Here is a 17,270-nt window from a genome sequence, read left to right as displayed (position 1 = left end):
GCGTGTGCCGGGCTGCTGAACCCGGGGCTGGTGCGAGGATCACACAGGGGGTCGCCACCTTTTCCTTTCGGAGCCCCCCCCCGCCCCCAAAATCTCCAGGGTCCAGCGCGGGGGGGGGGGTGTCCTCCGGCATAGGTGCAGTTTGACTTCTACAGGGCCGCGGAGGGAGCGGCGCTCCCCTCAGCAGGTCACCCAGCCTGTCTCGGTGGGGAGAGTTGCCGCCAAAAATCATAAAGGGGGGAAGGGGCTCAGCTCAGTGGGGGTAGCTGAGGCTTGTGCGGGCGGGGGGAGCTCAGGGTGCAGGCAGCGGGGTAACTGGGGCTGTGCGGGCGGGGGGGAGCTCAGGGTGCAGGCAGCGGGGTAACTGGGGCTGTGTGGGCGGGGGGGTAGCTCAGGGTGCAGGCAGCGGGGTAACTGGGGCTGTGTGGGCGGGGGGGTAGCTCAGGGTGCAGGCAGTGGGGTAACTGGGGCTGTGTGGGCGGGGGGGTAGCTCAGGGTGCAGGCAGGGCGGGTAACTGGAGCTGCGTGCACTCAGGGGGATAGCTCAGGGTGCAGGGAGAAGGGGAACGGGCTGCTGCAGGAACGGGGCGTAGCTCTTGAAAAGGGGTAGCTACGGACTGTGCTGGGAGGGTCTCCCCCCCACACTGAGGTCAGTCGCATGAAGGGGGGCTGGGAGCTGAGGAGCAGCCACTACCCCAGGCGCCAGCAATAGCAAGAGGAGGAGATGGGGGAACACTGTGGCTGCCTGCCCCATGGCACCAGTCGGAGCAGTGGTCATCCCACCTTGCTCCAGCTTCTGGCCTCCGACCTAGCCAAGGGACGGGCCCTGGTAGAGAGAGGGAGAAGGAGATGGGGGATGAGGTGGAGCTGCCCCCATGACTTCCCCGCTCTGGATAAGGCACTTCAGTTGCGGGGGCAACACCCCTTTGCCCTCCCAACTCTGCCTATGGGCTCTGGGCTTTCACCACCCAGCTCCTGGCTACAGCCCCTTGGGTGAAGTTGGGACTTGGAGCTTCAGCGCCGTGGGGGCGCCAGGGCTCAGGGCTTCAGCCCCACAGATCCTGGTTTCAGCTCCGCTGGTGGTGCCAGGGCTTAGGGCTTCAGCCCCATGGGGAGCACTGGGGCCCAGGGTTTCAGCCCTGCAGCTCCTGGCTTCAGCCCTGTGTGGGTTACTGTGTCTTGGGGCTCCAGGTTTCAGCCCTGCAGAGGGCACCGGGGTCAAGGCTTAAGACCCGCAGCTCCTAGTTCTGCTCCTGAAGGGGGTGCCACGGCTCGGGGCTCTAGGTTTCAGCCGCAGACCCCCAGGGGGCCGTGTACCGTCTGGTTTAGAACCGCTGGTATAGAGTACAGACTCAGCAGGCCCCCCAGCATGGGTAGCCGGTGAGGTATGGTTTAGGTGCCACTGATCCTTAGGGCGTGTCCCCCTCTGTACAGCCCAAGCTGTGCCGCCCACATCTGTTTTTGGCAGTGCTGCGTCCTGCTGCCGGAGCATTTCCCCACTGTCCATCCCCTGCCGAGCCTTTCACTGCTGTACGTAGCTATTACCTGCAGTGTGGACACTGCCTGCTTTTTACTGCCACATGTAGCACCAGCAGCATAAATATGGCTTTAAAGTGCTGTAGCATGGGTAGGTATAGTGAGGGAGATGTGGGTTCCCAGGGAGAGGAAAGGTGGGAGCCTACTGGCCAAGCCATCTTTCTTTGCATGGCACTTGTTGTCTCACTAGTGTTTGTTTCTTTTGGACAGTTTCTTCTAAGGTGAATAAGAGTTGTATAGATTCCTGAGAGTCATCACGAGAAACTTGCTCTTTAGTTTTTGAATGGGCCATGGAAAACTGAGCTTCCCAGTACCAAAGTGTTGCCAAAAATCTTTGGAATAGGGTTTGTGTAATTTAATAATTGCATATTGTCTCTGCAGAGACTTTGTTTTAAACAGCATCAGATAGGCTTATGTGTCCCTATCTGTATGAAAATTACTTAATTACTACTGTATTTTTCGTTGACAAAGCTAAGGTTAAGTGAATCAAATATTTACACCAACAGAAGTCAAGTTGACAAAGAAATACAGAAGGGCAGTGGTTGCAAATGGTCTGTTAGCATGAACTTTGTGTATCCTGATTCTTGTTGCTTGTGTCACAATCTTAGTTATTTTAACACGTTTTTCCTGTGAAGTATCTGGAAAAGAAAATCAGTAAGTCAGACCAAAAAAACTCTGTGTGGCAGGGGGGCGGAGAGAAATTTGTTGTCAGATGTTAAAATGTGTGGTGTTTATCTGAGAAATTTTGTTTTTTTGTAAATATAAACTTATCAGAGCCAAACTTGTTTCCAACTTGGCTATTTTCACTTATAGGAAAAGATTGGCTTAACATGTTACATTGTCCTCTCAATTAAATGTTAACAAAGTAGCAGTAGTAAATACACTTTTAAAATCCTCCAAACTATAATAAGGGATATGACTGATGTACTGACTTCATGGTCTAGTTACATGCTTGCTATTGAGGTCATCACTCGTCTATGTGTATACTGTCTATGGGTTTTTTGGCCTGGAATAGGGACTTTGTCTTCATTCTTGGTAATAATTCACCTAGCACACTGATGATGCTGTATGAATAAAAATATATAATACATATTAAGAGAAAAAGCCCCTCTAAAATGACTTGACCATTTAAATGGTCAAATTAAGCAAGATTAAATTACAGCTAACCTTTTCCTTCCCTTTCTTTTGTAACTGAGGCCTCACTTATCAGAACATCATAATCACCATATGGAATAAATCTGTAGTCCATCTAGTATACTACCCTTCATCCAGTGCGTCACTGGGAGCATGGATCAGCGTTCATGTCACGCTCCCCGTCAGTACCTGACCCAGGCAGGGGAAGCTAATGATCCAATCAGCAGACCAAATTTGCTGATAAATCCTGGTCACATGCCAGCTGAGGCATGTTGTACATACACTAAGAAGAATGCCTCTTAGGAAAAGTTAAAGGTTCTCATGATTCACCTAACTGCAGTACTGTACCTTGGAAGTGGAGTAGGAATTTCTTTTGTTATCATCACCAGTGATCATCAGTTTGTCTTGAAATATGACAGTTGAGGTCTTTCAACTTTATTGTAGTTCATGTAACAGCCGGTGCTTGCATTATTCATGTAAACACCTATTCCTCTTGGGTTTTTATTAAAAGCACCTTACTAATATCCATGTAGTAGTTAATTATACAGGTTAATTATACTATATTTCTGTTTTTTTAAAAAAGCTTTTTTTGTGTGTGTGTGTGTGTGTAGATTTTGAATGCCTGCATGGCGGAGTGAGTGTGGGGAGAGGCAATACTAAGTTATCTCCAAGAGGAGTTTAACTTGACCATTTAAACAGCTAATTAATGGGATCATATATCCCAGTTTTATCAGGATAGTCCCAATTTTTCATTTCATATATTGGTGTCCCAAAACTTTTTTCAGAATGCCTGAAATATCCTGATTTTTCATTTAATCAGTCAAAACATTCAGAATTTTTATGAACTTCAAAATATTTGTTCAAGATTTATTGTGATATTGACAAAAAGGAGCCGATTCTGGCAGCATATAAGGGGAAAGGAAAATGCCACAATTCCCCTGGTGAAAGAGCAGCATAGCACTGCTATGTCTGGTGCTATGTTGTGCCTCTCACAACTCTGGCCATAGGGAGTGTGTTGTGGCAGAGGGGAAGTGCCAGAGACAGAAGTGGGAGTTTCTTTAGTGCTAATTGGTATAGGGATTCTGGGCTGCAGCCCAGCAGCCCATAGTTAGCCTAAGTAAAAATGCCATTAATAGAGCAGTCCCTATCTAGGGCTTCTCTGATTTACACTGCGGTGTGGGGGTAGGGGGCACAGTGGCCCACATCTGGTTTAGAATCCAGGCATTGATACTTGTACATTTTACATGTATTAAACAGTAGGTTTAGCTACAAGATAGTGGACACAAGTATTTTCATGTATTCCTTAGAAAGTTTTAAGTAGTATAATATAATTTAAAAAAAAACAAAGCAGACAAATTACCAGCAGGGATTATTTTATAGTTAGAATAGATTATATAAAATGTGTAATTAAGCACTGACACCGTATAAAACTGTCTGCTTCTGTTTAGATATCCAAGTTGTTATAAAGTTACTTATTTAAAATATCCATGCAGTTTCTTTAACATTTAACCTTTTAAAGGAATTATTTTTTTTTATTATTTACAGTCAAACATGATTATTATTAAAGAGCACTCTGTAGAAGAAGACTATCAGTGTTGAATGTTGACACATTTTATTTCCTGTCTTAAAATATTTTTTTCTTACTAATGGTTTAGAAGAGATAAATATATGAAGTGTTAATATTTGTTGAATTGCTCCTGTGGGAGAGTGAAGGATTTTTAACATACATATACTATAGGTTGGAGGGAGTTGAACTTTTTCACTAAGAACTAAATTCATTCAGGTCTTTTCCTGTGTAAACCATATTTTTGGTAGTCAGTAGCTGAACATCTGACATGGGGCAAGGTTTTGGCAGTGCAAAGCATCTGTAAACTCATTTTGGCTGGGGGAACCAACATGACCCAGAATTGGATGGAGAGGGGTATGGCCAGAGCTACCCATCTCCTCAGTGACTCCCACCAGCAGAATTCATGCAGAGCCCCTGCACAACTTAAAGCTTCAGTGGAGCCCAGCAGACCTTTCATAATCCTGTTTTGAACATTATCTCCTAGAAGTGGTGTCTTCCTTTGGTGTCTCAAGGGGGTAGAGTTTGGTTTGTGGTTGAAGCTTGGAAGAGTACCACTACTTTTCCTCCCCCTCTTCTAACTGAGGAGTTGGAGCTTCTTTGGTACAAAGGAGAGGGAGCTGCTGCCAAGGTGTTCTTCATGAAGGATCTGGAACATTGGAATGTGCTTTTCTTCAACCTTGGTCTGTCAAAACTCAATTTCTTAGGTTTTGCAGCATGCACAGAGGTTATTTCCCCCTCAGTGCTTTTGGGAAATAATTGAGGATAGAGGAGGGCTTTGGGTTTATTTTGATTTATATTTGAACATGTTATTAAGGAAGGATGAGCAGTCCTTGCATTGTATCATTATTTTTTTAGTGTATTTTAATGTATGCAAAGGTTGCCATGAGCATAGGATATACACCTACAGAGGTTTTTTATAAGTCTACATAAATTCTAAAAATTAATTTGAACATGTTTCAAGATGAGCCCCATACTACAAAATGTGAATTTCAAACACCCCAGTTTCAGAGAGATTCATTTCTGAGCTTTTATTTTGATCCATTAAAAAGATAGGGGTCGTCTGCAAAATTTGGATCCCTATCCAGGTGTAGATTTTGAAAACTCAATGAATTTGTACATGCTCATATTGGGGATTTTGGACTGGATACATATTTCATTATTTTTAAAAACATGATTAATTGACTACAAGGATCCATGTCAGCCCTATATAGGCTCTCACCCTCTCCCTATGTCAATACCTTCCCTGCTTCCATAAAGATATTCTCTGCATACCATTACAGGCATCCATGGGACACTGAACACAGGAAGTCTTCAGCTGCTGATACTTTCCATCCTAATCTTTAATCATTGCCTGAGCAGTTTTTCTAATGCAATAATAAACTATTGGCAGAAATTGATAATTTGCAGATGTCATTACACCCATAAACTTGATTGGTTAATCTTTAAAAATTCATGTCTAATAAAGTGAGATTGGTCATAAGGGCTGGTGTGTGTAATCCGTGTATTTTATATGTTAGAAGTATTCAGATTTGTAGTGATGCAGATGATATAAGTGTTTCAGCATCCTGTCTTTAAAATGTGAATGATTAGAGCTGATATTTTGAAGGAGCGCTTTTATTAGAGAGAGTGGAAGAATAACTGCAAAGTAATGCAACATTTAAAAAAAGGCATAAAATATAAGTAGTACTTCTAAGAGCATGACAATGGTAATTGTCTACCTTTGTTCAGCAGTCAATAATATCAAAAACATGGGGCAAGTAAGCCACACAGCCCCTCCAGACTTAAGAGCATTTAATCAAAACCACGTGGGCTCATTTTCTTTCAGCTTATTTTAAATTTCCCTTTGTTTCTGATTTTTAGTTTTCCTACTTGATCAGTGCTGCTACACTGCATACAATACTAACAATTTCCCAGGGATTCCTTGCTTTTTGGAGACTTCTCAAAACAAATGAAAACCATTCCTACTGCAAAACTGGGACTGACCCACACTCTAGCCACATTCAGAATGGCATGCTTTTTAAGAGCAGTGCTGCTACATGAGATGTGACCAGCAGGGCCAGAGGATGAGATGGGATTTAGTTATTAAAAAATCAGTATTGTATTATTGAGGGACTAGATTATAAACCTCTTACTCTCATTGATGAATCATTATTTTCACAAGTATTTCCAGCAACTTCATTGGAATTGTTAATATGAATAACTATTCAGCAATAGAAGGGGTTTACAATCTGTCCCAATAGACTGTTTTTTCAGAGCTAAATCCACTTCTTGTTATAGAGGTCAGATAAATAAGTTGTGCTGTTAATATAGTTTTAAGGCTTCAGAAATGCATCATGATTGCTGTGTGGGTATTTGGTCAGAGCAGCCATAAAGTTCAAGAGCCAGTGGCACCACCCATCCCTCCCAATTCTTCATTTATGCTGGCGTATGGGGAGGCCAAGTGAAATACAGCTCTGTACCACATAGCATGCAGAATTCCTATATCAGAGATCTTCTGTATGCTGTCCAACCTCATGCAGTAGAAATGCACCTTTTCTGCTGCAGTCAGGGCTTAATGTATGTAGCACTTACTTGGGCCACATATAGTTTGATCTTCTTGAATTATCTAGTACCTTACTATTGAAGAAGTAGGCGTAGTGATTTGACATCCCATTACAACTTATGATTTCAAAAGGCAATATTACCTTCTTGTGACATGCAAGCAGATATACTAGAATTACACACTAGAAATCATTTTACTTCACTCAGTTATTCCCTGTCTGAAGATAACCTCAGTACAGCTATATTGTAACCTGCTAAAATTTGATGAGTTTCTGTTACATTAGATGAAGTGCTTTTAAATTAGCATCGTGGGGGAAAAAATACTTATTTTTACTGATGTGACACATTGTGATGGGATGCCCACCCCATGCTCACCCTGAAGGAGTTAATGGAGACCAGATGGGCCAATTAACCTAGTAGGCTGGAAGGAAAGCCCTGATTAGGGGAAGTTCACCTGTGTGGGAACAGGTGGGGTTTCTATAAAGCCAGGGAGCTGATAGCAGGGAAGGGGCTGCAGGGTTGTAGTGTGTAGTTGCACCATGGGAGAGGGGAGGTGCATTTGGGGATATAGAGGCAATAGTCCATGATTGCTCCTTGGGACGAGGGAGTAAAGAGGCTGGCAAACCCCAGAGAGGGGGGCATTCTGGGGTAGGAAGCAGTCCAGGGAGTAAGCAGCAAGGTTGGGGACAGAACAGACGTTGGCTGCATGTTGTAGGGTCCCTGGGTTGGAACCTAGAGTAGAGGGTGGTCCTGAGTTCCCCTACCTGCTACTGGGAAAGGGGCATTGGCAGGGTAGGGAATTGGATGAACGCTTGGGTCACAGTGGGAGTGACTGAGAATTTAGAGGACTGTACCCCAGAAGGGGGAAACGCTGAGTGACCTAGTCGGAGGGTTTCAGAGTAGCAGCCATGTTAGTCTGTATTCGGGTGAGTCATGAAGAGGATGCTGTGGTCAATGGGATGAGAGAAGAGCTGTAGGCTGAAAATGAGAGACACTGTAATGGCATGCAACCACAGGAAGGGGTATTGACCTTGAGATGTAATTCCCAGACTGACCAGAAGGAGGTGCCAGACAAGCAGTGAGTAGTGCACCCTGTGACACACGTGTATTAGCCTGGTTTATTGTTGTACCTTGTTGAATGCTGCTGTTCAAGTACTTACAGCCTTAGTAAGGAGAGAATTTTAAAATTGATTTACTTACATCACTTTTTTTATTTCCTTGTTTATCTGCCCAAAGGAAATCGCTGAAAGAGTCTGACTGCAAAAGATTGGAATGCTATTTTACATATGAATCATGTTCACATATTTTTAATGAGCAGAAAAAATATAGCCAGCTGAAGTAGCTCATTAATTTAAAAAACTGATGCTAACAATTTTTTTCAAGAAAGGTCAAAACTATTTTCTTTCAAAAGTTTTCCATTTTTTTCCTGTTAAAATGATCCATAGTCTCCTAACATGTGCTCTGAGTCATCAAATAGGCTTAACCTTTATAATGCTGAAATTGTAAAACAACTGTTTTACTACCTGTGAAGACTTTTATTAAATAGACTAGCTTTTTATAAGCATCTTGCAATTTAGTAAAACTATTGACTATTCTAGAAATTTAGTGTGCACTTGCACTCAATGTGTGTCATAACATGTAAAAATAACCATTCTGAATGTCCATTCAAAGCATCTTAATATGTTTCATTTTTAATATGTGACTAATATTGGCAAATAGATTGTCCCATGAGACCTGCTGATGTTGAATGTTACTGATTTGAAGCATACTTTCAAATGTCATGTATTGTACATAAGTGTGCAGTTTTCAGCTGGCTGGCATTGTTCCATAATGCCATAAGAACTTCCCAATTGCTTTAAGATTAAGCAACTTTAATTTCAATATTCATTTTTATGAATAGTAAAGCATTAGAAGTGAATACAATGATTACATCTTTTGGATCAGGGAGAACTAACATAAGAATAGCTTATTCATGTTAAAATCTATTCCCCCCAAAATGTTAGTACATTAGGGGCACATTTTTAGCATGGCACAACTCCCATTATAGTTAATGGGGGCTGTGTGTCTACTTTTAAGTGCACTTAGTATTGAAAACTAACAGTAAAATACCATCACATTGTGAACTTGACTGGGGTCTTTGACCTCCTATTCGGCTACTGTGTCTAAATGTTTCACAGGGGAGTCAATGTTGCACATGAATGGTGCTTTGGACTGCTTAATTCTCTCTCGCGTGCTTCAATATGTGTTTTTTGTAGGATGACATCATATAATGGTTTCATGTCAGATCAAGGCTTACTTTGCTTTTTAAGGCCATGTCTGTGTTACACTAATAAAATAATACCAATAGGATCTTATAAGAGGGATAAGGCAAAATGCCATGTTTATTGTAGTACAACAGTTAGCATATGCTTTTCAGTCACACAACATACACACACACACGTCCTGCAGATGGTCTTTATAGTTACCAGTCTGTTGTAGCTCAAGTCAATCCAATGGCCAGTTAGACTGCGCACGAGTGAGGAGCGGGGCTCTGTCGGTCGCAATCCGATGCTCCGAGGCTTTGCAGGACTGAACCCCGAATTCCATAGCAAAACAGCCCATCTTGATAGTTGTAAATTCCCATTTGAGTCCATGCATTTTGCAATGTCATCCTATAATCATTAGTCCTTAAGTGGTGTTAATCTTGGGGTTTTCTGCTGTTATCATTTATTTGTTGTCTTGCCTTCGGGGGTGCCTGCCTCACCTCTGAGGTCGTCAGTGCTGCTAACATGTTTAGCATGGATACAATGGATATTTTCTGATTGTTTCCTGCTGTTTCCAAGTATCTCACTTTTTCTTGACCATCTGGACATTTGTGATGGCTTTTACACCTTATCTTTTCCTGGTGCATGCATTCCTCATTCACACAAACAGTCTCTCATAGAAACCTTCAAAGGTATACAGAATACATTGTAAATTAAGCCTTGCTAAATCTTATAACTCAAACAATTCACATTGGGCCTTCAGGCCCTCAACATTTCTCTAATCTATTTATCATAGACACAATACAAAATCCTGTCTTTTACTAACTAAACTTTATAACAGGTCCTAATTTTAATGCATATGGGAAACAGGGTCCCAGTCTCAGACAGTCATTCCTTTCTGTTATTCAAAAAGGGTGGCTGGCAGAATGAAATCAAGGTTTACATCAATTCTTATAGTACAATTATAAAATTTAGCCCTATATCTGCACTACAAACTTTGAGCAACACAAGTTATGTCAGCGTAAAGGCACTGCAGTTAGTGTATTTATTGCTCATGTGTGTTGGCCCCTTCTGTCAGCGCTGCACGTACTCACCAGGAGTGCTTATATCAGCATAAAGTGCAGTGTACATTGGGTAGGTATACCAGTGTGCCATGGGTCACCCTCTGGCACAATGCCCTTTAGGAAATTCTCACAATGCATTGTAGGTCACACCTGAGTCACACCAGGAGGGCTGGGAGCAAGGGGTCAAGTTCCCATCATGCTGTGTTCTCCATCCCATAATGCCATTCCTATCCCATAATTTCCTTACCTTTCAAACAAACAAACAAAAAACCCCATAAACCCATGCAGCACTTGTCACTGACAGAAGCATGTAGCTCATACAATTCTGCACTAGTATCATGAACACTGCAAATACAGGACAAATGATCCTCTCCTCTGGTCACAGGAAGTACCACAACAGGGGACGTGACAACATTTTTGAGGACAAATTGCTGAAGCAAAAAATAATTCAGAGGAGTTGGTGGCTTTCATGGAGCAGCTGCAGATGGTGGAGAGCTGCTTCTGGGCCCAAGAAGCAAGAACTTACTGGTGGGATCACATCAAAATGCAGGTATGGAAATACAAGCACTGGTTACAGAACTTTCCGATGCAAAAGACCATGTTCCTGGATCTGTTTGAGGAGCTTGACCCTTCCCCGCCACCGCATGGACACCAGAATGAGAGCTGCTTTGACAACTCAGAAGTGAGTGGCAATAGCGGTGTGGAAGCTTGCAATACCATACGGATTGCTACCAGTCGGGGGGAAATCATTTTGGAGCTGGAAAATCTACAGAGGGATTATTGTCATGCAAGTGTGTAGGGCTGTTAGTTGTATCCTGCTACGCAGGACTGACTCTGCAAATCTATCCATGATGTCGTGCATATTGTTAGCTATGGGGTTCCTGAACTGTAGAGGAGCATTAGGTGCCATGCATATCCTTGTTTTAACCCGAACTCACCTGCTACAGGCTACAGTAACAGAAAGGGCTGCTCTTCCATCATTTGAATAACCATAGTGGATCACTGGGGATGCTTCAGTGATATCAATGTGGGCTGGTCAGGGAGGTGCATGATGTGTATTTCTTTAAGAATACAAGTCTGTTCAGGAAGGTGCAAGTAGGAACACTTTTCCCAACTGACAGATTACCACTGGCAATGTTGAAATGCCAGTTGTGATCTTGACTCCAGCTTACCCCGGCTGACACAGCTGTGCACCAGCCACCTTGACACTACTCGGGAAAGAATCGGTTGCTCAGCAGGTGCCAAATGACAGTTGGAAGTGCTTTTGGTAGATTGAAGCAATGCTTAGATCTCTGTGAGAAAAATACCCAGTGGTTCTAGCTTCCTGTTGTGTCCCGCATAATATCTGTGAGGCAAAGGGGGAGAAAAAGTTGCTGCCAGGGTGGAGGTGGAATGGCTGGCTGCTGAATTTGAACAGCCAGACAACAGGCCATTGGGAGCACTCAGCGCAGAGCTGTGTGGCTGAAGGAGGCCTTGGAAGAGCACTGTTATGGTCAACCACAGTTGTGCTCTATCTGGCCCTGATGTTTTTTGGGGGGGGGGGGGGGTTGTTAGGAACTGTCATGCTTGGTGTACATTTATGAGTATCACGCTCTTTTAATGAACCTATGAATTATACAGGGATTATGATACATTTAGAATTACACTGCTTTTCATTGAACCTATGAGTTCTGTCATCCTGTTCTGTTGCAATTAATGTGTGCTCTGAGTAGCACTAGGTGTTCTGCCATATGTTATGAAGTAATAAAGCTATTTTTATTTCCAAAAAATAAAAATGTATTGTGTTCCAAAAACAGTGCAAAACATTAATGTGCCATTAAAGACCAATACAGTGCAAACTTATAACATTTACGGAACAAAACTTTAAAGTTAGAAAGGTAGAAAACGTTTGTGTCCATTTCAGTCCAGTTCTGCCAAACATATACATCCATGGCCCTTACGGGTCAGTGCACCCTCAAAGCTGCAGCTGCAGCAGCTACAGATAAAACAGATGGCTGTATCATTGTGTTTAGGGTCAGAATGGAAAGCAAAAGGTAGGCTTCAGAATTCCCTTCCCTTTTTCCAATCAGAGTTTTAAATAAAACATGTTTATTGACACTTCAGCTTTGGAGTGCCTCTTTATAGCACCCTTCTCCAGTTGCAGCTGTGGTGAGCGTGGCCTGCTGTTGGCAAGTGGAAGGGGGAAATGAAGAGGGAATTGCTTAGTTGCATAAAAATTTCAGCCCCTGTTTCTGTGGATCTGAATACAGGGAAACAGCACTGAGTAAGGGTGCTATTTTCCACAGGCAGTGGTGATTTTAGCTGATATCTCACTATGGAGGATCACAAAAACAGAGCATAGCTGCTGCTGGCATCCCAAAGCTGCCTGGGCCTGTATGCCATTAGCCTGTTTACTGCAATGGTGCCTGCCAAAGTCACTGTAGAGTGGCATGGGAAAGTCTTCTACCGCCGAGGACGAAATAAGGCAACCCATACGTAGAAACCTTTGGGAGAAGATTGCAGGGTGCCTTGATGAAAGTTTCTTCAAGATCTCTCAGGATGATACAAAGGACATCCCTATGTAATATGTAAACAAACTGCTCCGTACCTTTCCCCACACCTTTCCCTTCCTGCCTAAGCTTACAGGGAAATGAAAAGTAGATAACAACTCTACCTCTGTTTGTTGTAGCTCTACCTTTTCTTGTAGGAGTAAAACCATGAAAGTAGATACCTGTGTCCTGCTAACCTGGGGTTGGGCCATCTTCACACAGAAACACTTTAAGGGAGAATGAATGCACACACTTACCCACAGTTCCTTCCTTGAGTTGGGCTCATCTGTGCTCAGCTGGTGGGACTGGCTAGATCAGGGGTGGGTGAACTTTTTGGCCCGAGGGCCACATCAGGGTAGCGAAACTGTATGGAGGGCCAGGTAGGGAAGGCTGTGCCTCCCCAAACAGCCTGCCCCCTCCCACTTCCCGCTCTATGACTGCTCTCCTCAGAACCCCCGACCCATCCAATCCCCCTGCTCCTTGTCCCCTGACTGCGCTGATCCCTATCCATGCCCCTGCCCTCTGACAGCCCCCCCCAGGACTCCCAAGCCTATCCAACCCGTCCTCTAACTGCCCCGACCCCTATCCACACCTCTGCCCCTAACCGCTCCCCGGGACCCCACCCCCTATCCAACCCACCCGTCCCCTGACTTCCCCGACCCCTATTCACACCCAGCCCCCTGACAGGCTCCCCGGGACTCCCATGCCTATCCAACCCTCCCCATTCCCCATCCCCTGACTGCCCTACCCGGAACCTCCACCCCATCCAACCGAGGATGGTTAGGGTTGACCTAGGTCGCACAGTGTCTATACTCGCATTGTGTCAGCCAAGGCTCAATGCCGTTTGGGGAGGTGGTGTTACTGAATCACCATAACAGGGTGCTTAAGTTGGTGGGAGACAAATTTGAGTGTAGACACTTGCACAAGTAATTGACGCAAGGTGACTTTTGTCAGCCTAACTTTGTAGTGTAAACCAGGCCTCACTGTGTATTAAAGTAGTAAATTCTGTTCATGGTATTCACACTGGCTTTATGTGAAAGAAAGGGATCTGCTGGCAGGGCTTTTCCACTTTGGAATTCCTTCCCTTCCTTGGTACCTCAGAGCCTAGATTTGTTAACCTTTCAGGAATGCTAAGAAGTCCATCTCTTCCCAGTATTTGGGGAGCAGAGTTGGAAGGTAGGGCCTGAGTCCAAGGAAAGCTGAAGACACTGAGGATTCTATGCACAGCAGGGCTTGCAGAAGCAGCACTTGAGTTATGCATGTATAAATATTTGTGGTAACTTAGCTTTTTGTGCACTAGAAATATTGCTGGCATATGATGTCTACAATAGCTGATCATTCTTTCCTACAAATAGTAATGTATTTTATAAATATACTTTCCTGTATGGTAGCAGGCTTCCATAGGGAGTAAAAGTAGAAGGAAGGCTTCTAAGGATTATTTATTTGTATTACTGTTGTGCCTATGAGCCCTAGTCATGGACCAGGACCCCATTGTTCTAGATGCTGTACAAACAACAAAAATATGACCCCTGCCCCAAGTAGTTTATAATCAAAGTATAAACAAGGGAGTACAAGGAGACCATGAGAAGGTCCACATGATAGGCAGCCTAGATGCTAAGTATTTTTAGGCATCACTGAAAAGGAGGGTTTTGAAGAAGAAAAATGTTAGATTTGTGGATGTTTATGGGGAGCGCTCCTAAACATGAACAACATGGCCTAAAGGTGCTAGTTTGAAAATTTAACAAGTGGGGGCTGGTATCATGGGCCAATCTAAAGCAAGCATCAACAGCTCAGTAGTGAATGAAAGATGTTATGGAAGAGGATAAACTGTAAAGAGCCTTAAAGTGAAAATCAGTAGCATGTTTGTTGTGGGAGAGCCAGTTGAGGATAATGACAACAGTATATACAGTAGTATGGAATAAATTTATTTTCACTAGTTTCAATAATAACTTGAATAAAATAAAATTCTTTTCACAAACAAGAAGCTTTTAAAGAATAATATTTTTAATTTGTCTGAGACTCTGCTTACACCAGCCGACTTTGAAATTTGGCATATGCATTGGAAGTGCACTGGCCTGATTGATGCCAGCCAATCTATTGTGCTTTTAAGAATGAGGTCTTTGTCATTTTATTTCAGAGGTTGAAGATGTTACCTGCACAAATCACTCACTTCCCAGCATGTAGGAAGGACTGAGATCCATCATGCTCCAAACTTTTGTTCCATTGTCATGTTATTTCCATGCCACCCCTTGTAGAGAGTGAACAGAATATCTGGAAAAAGTAATGGATCTAGCATGTTGCAATGGGAAAATGAAATTAATCTCCAGTGGGGTGGGGGAATCTTCAGGAAAATTATTGTTAAACTCTGCTGAAGAAAATTCTTAGTGGTTCCTAATCCTGCAATATGCAACTGTGTTGATAAAGTAGGAATGATGTTTTAAAGGTGCAATTACTTTAAAAGAAAATAGGCATATCACTATTCTAGGTCTAGTTAAGCATCATAAGAAATATTTGATTGTATTCCATCCATTTGTGATGGGGTGTTAACCCACATGTCCATTTCTAGTTGTAACTGAAGTATGTAGAGCTATGTTTTAATTACATACTTAAAATTGTGAATGTCAAGTTTATGAAGAACTCTGACTCATCTTTCCAGAAGAGACTGACACACCTGGAACATAATCTATTTCTGTTAATACAGAAGAGTCTTGCTCTATGAACAGGGGTACAAAATAACACAAAAACAAAAGATTGGGAAAACTTTAGATTCGCTCTGCTCCCTGGAAGTTGATTCCTTCAAGAGGTTTGTTGTATAGTTTTTAAAAAAACCCAAAACCTATGCTTAAATAGAAAAAAGCAATTCATTGTTAAAACCCTTCTTTCTTTTGCTTTGACTTGTTCCCTAGAATGAATCAGTGATGGCTGGGTTAGGACCTTACAGTCTAACCTGGGTAAGAGGCAGCATGTAGCTGTGCCCCTACCTCCCCCAAGGTGCAGGTCAGGGACCAAATTTTGAGTCACAGTCTACTTCTACACTTGCTCTATGGGCGAGATAAGATTTGCCTGATATCTTACTGGCATAGAATATTCCCCTATCTGTACTGGCTGGCACGCTGGGTGGAATGGAGGGGCAGAGGCAACGATCCACTTTCTCCTCACCCATACTCATTCTCTCCGCACTCACCTGCAAGGAAGGCACATAAAGTCCCGTGATGCAAGATGCCAGTGCAGGGGAGAAAGGAAGATTTTTACCCAGTGGTTTGTTTGTTAATAAGCAAAGGCTTTATCTTGCTCCCACTGAAATGCTTCCATTGACTGCAAAGGTGCAGGATCAAGCCCCAAATGAGTACAGGTCCTGTTTTGCTTAATGATGCAGCCTGTAGTAGGGGGCAGAGGAGATGAGACTGTAAGAAGGGGTATTGTCACATTTTTATAAAATGTGAGCAATTTATGTTGTAGAAAGAGCAATCCACTACTAAGTTTAGATTCAAGTTGTGTACACTGTAAAATATCACTGATTTCATTTGGTCTGCGAAAGTAGAATTGGCTCACAGTGCTAAGAATTCCTTTATACAATCCACTCACAACTATACATATTTCTTGTAACTTCTGGGTTGCCATAATTTCAGACTGAGTTGTGTGAGATGAGATGTAAGATGGCAAGGAAAATAAGTGACCCGTGCAACTGTTTTCCATTTTTTGCCATAAGTAGCAGAGGAAAGACTCTAGAGGGAGCTCTTATCACATAATTTTTCAGTGAAGGGAAAAGTTTTCATGAAGAAAATTAATCTAGCTGCAAAATCTAGCTGCATTAGAGAATGAACTTAATGTCAAATCTATTATGAATACATCTGTGCTATAGGAGATGTTAGGATACCACAGGACAGTTATTTGCAAACATAACCTGATACGTTTCTTCATTTGTACAAGCAAACTTCGCTCACCATTACTTGTAGGATGTGAATATGAAAGAAAGTGAACTCAGTGAAGGAAATTTCAATGCTATGATCACAATGTAAAAGTCACATTGTGACCTGCTCCTGTGGGGAGCTGTCAGGGCACAGCAGGTTTGGGGTTGGGGGATGCCATACTGCAGTAGGTGAGGGTAATCAGGCACTCTACCTGAACAGAATAGTTGCAGACAGAACACCTCAGAGCTTTGAGGGAAGCCTCTGTGTAATGCTCTTACACATGCTTGAGAAAGGTACAACATATGTCATCTGAGGATCTGCTGTCATGCCGGCAGGCACATCAAGTAATAGTGGTGTAGTGACAGGAATCTGAATATGCTTCTTCACTAGCTGGTCAAATGTCTATCTGAGCTGTGGAATGCAGACTTCAAATTATGCGATAGCAGTCTACAGCAGTGATCAGGCAATGGCAATAGTGCTTGATTATTTCTACTCCTTTTACCTCTTGGTTGTGAAGAGTTCTTTCTTGGAGTTTGGGTCCTTTTCTGGGGCAGATAGGTTGAGTGACTCGTCCAGAGTTGTTGTTGAGAGTTGGTGTTGGGCAATAGTGGAATCCAAGCTTCTAGTCTCTGGTCCCCTGTGCTCAATTCCCTAGACCCACTGCCTTTCAAGGCACCGGGGTAAGAAATGGCTTCAGACTGCAGTGCAGACAAGTGGAGATTAGTACAAAAATCTGTTTTGACGTA

General features: G+C 43.1%; 1 protein-coding gene across 2 annotated transcripts in view; it reads left to right on the top strand.

Annotated features, from left to right (window-relative positions):
- The first annotated feature begins 10,389 nt into the window (after nt 1-10,389).
- Nucleotides 10,390-17,270, top strand: part of PDE1A (phosphodiesterase 1A) — a 350,612-nt gene continuing 343,731 nt past the window's right edge. The window contains exon 1 of one of the 2 annotated variants that reach the window (XM_074967720.1): nt 10,390-10,635. In XM_074967720.1, coding sequence (XP_074823821.1) covers nt 10,424-10,635 — 212 coding nt within the window. In that variant the 5' untranslated portion in view covers nt 10,390-10,423. The remainder of the gene's footprint in view (nt 10,636-17,270) is intronic. The other variant, XM_074967722.1, reaches the window with a different exon arrangement.

Source organism: Natator depressus, chromosome 11, assembly GCF_965152275.1.
Source record: "Natator depressus isolate rNatDep1 chromosome 11, rNatDep2.hap1, whole genome shotgun sequence".
NCBI classification, from domain to species: domain Eukaryota; kingdom Metazoa; phylum Chordata; order Testudines; family Cheloniidae; genus Natator; species Natator depressus.
The sequence above is the reverse complement of the archived record's forward strand: the minus strand, read 5'-3'. Positions and strand labels throughout refer to the sequence as shown.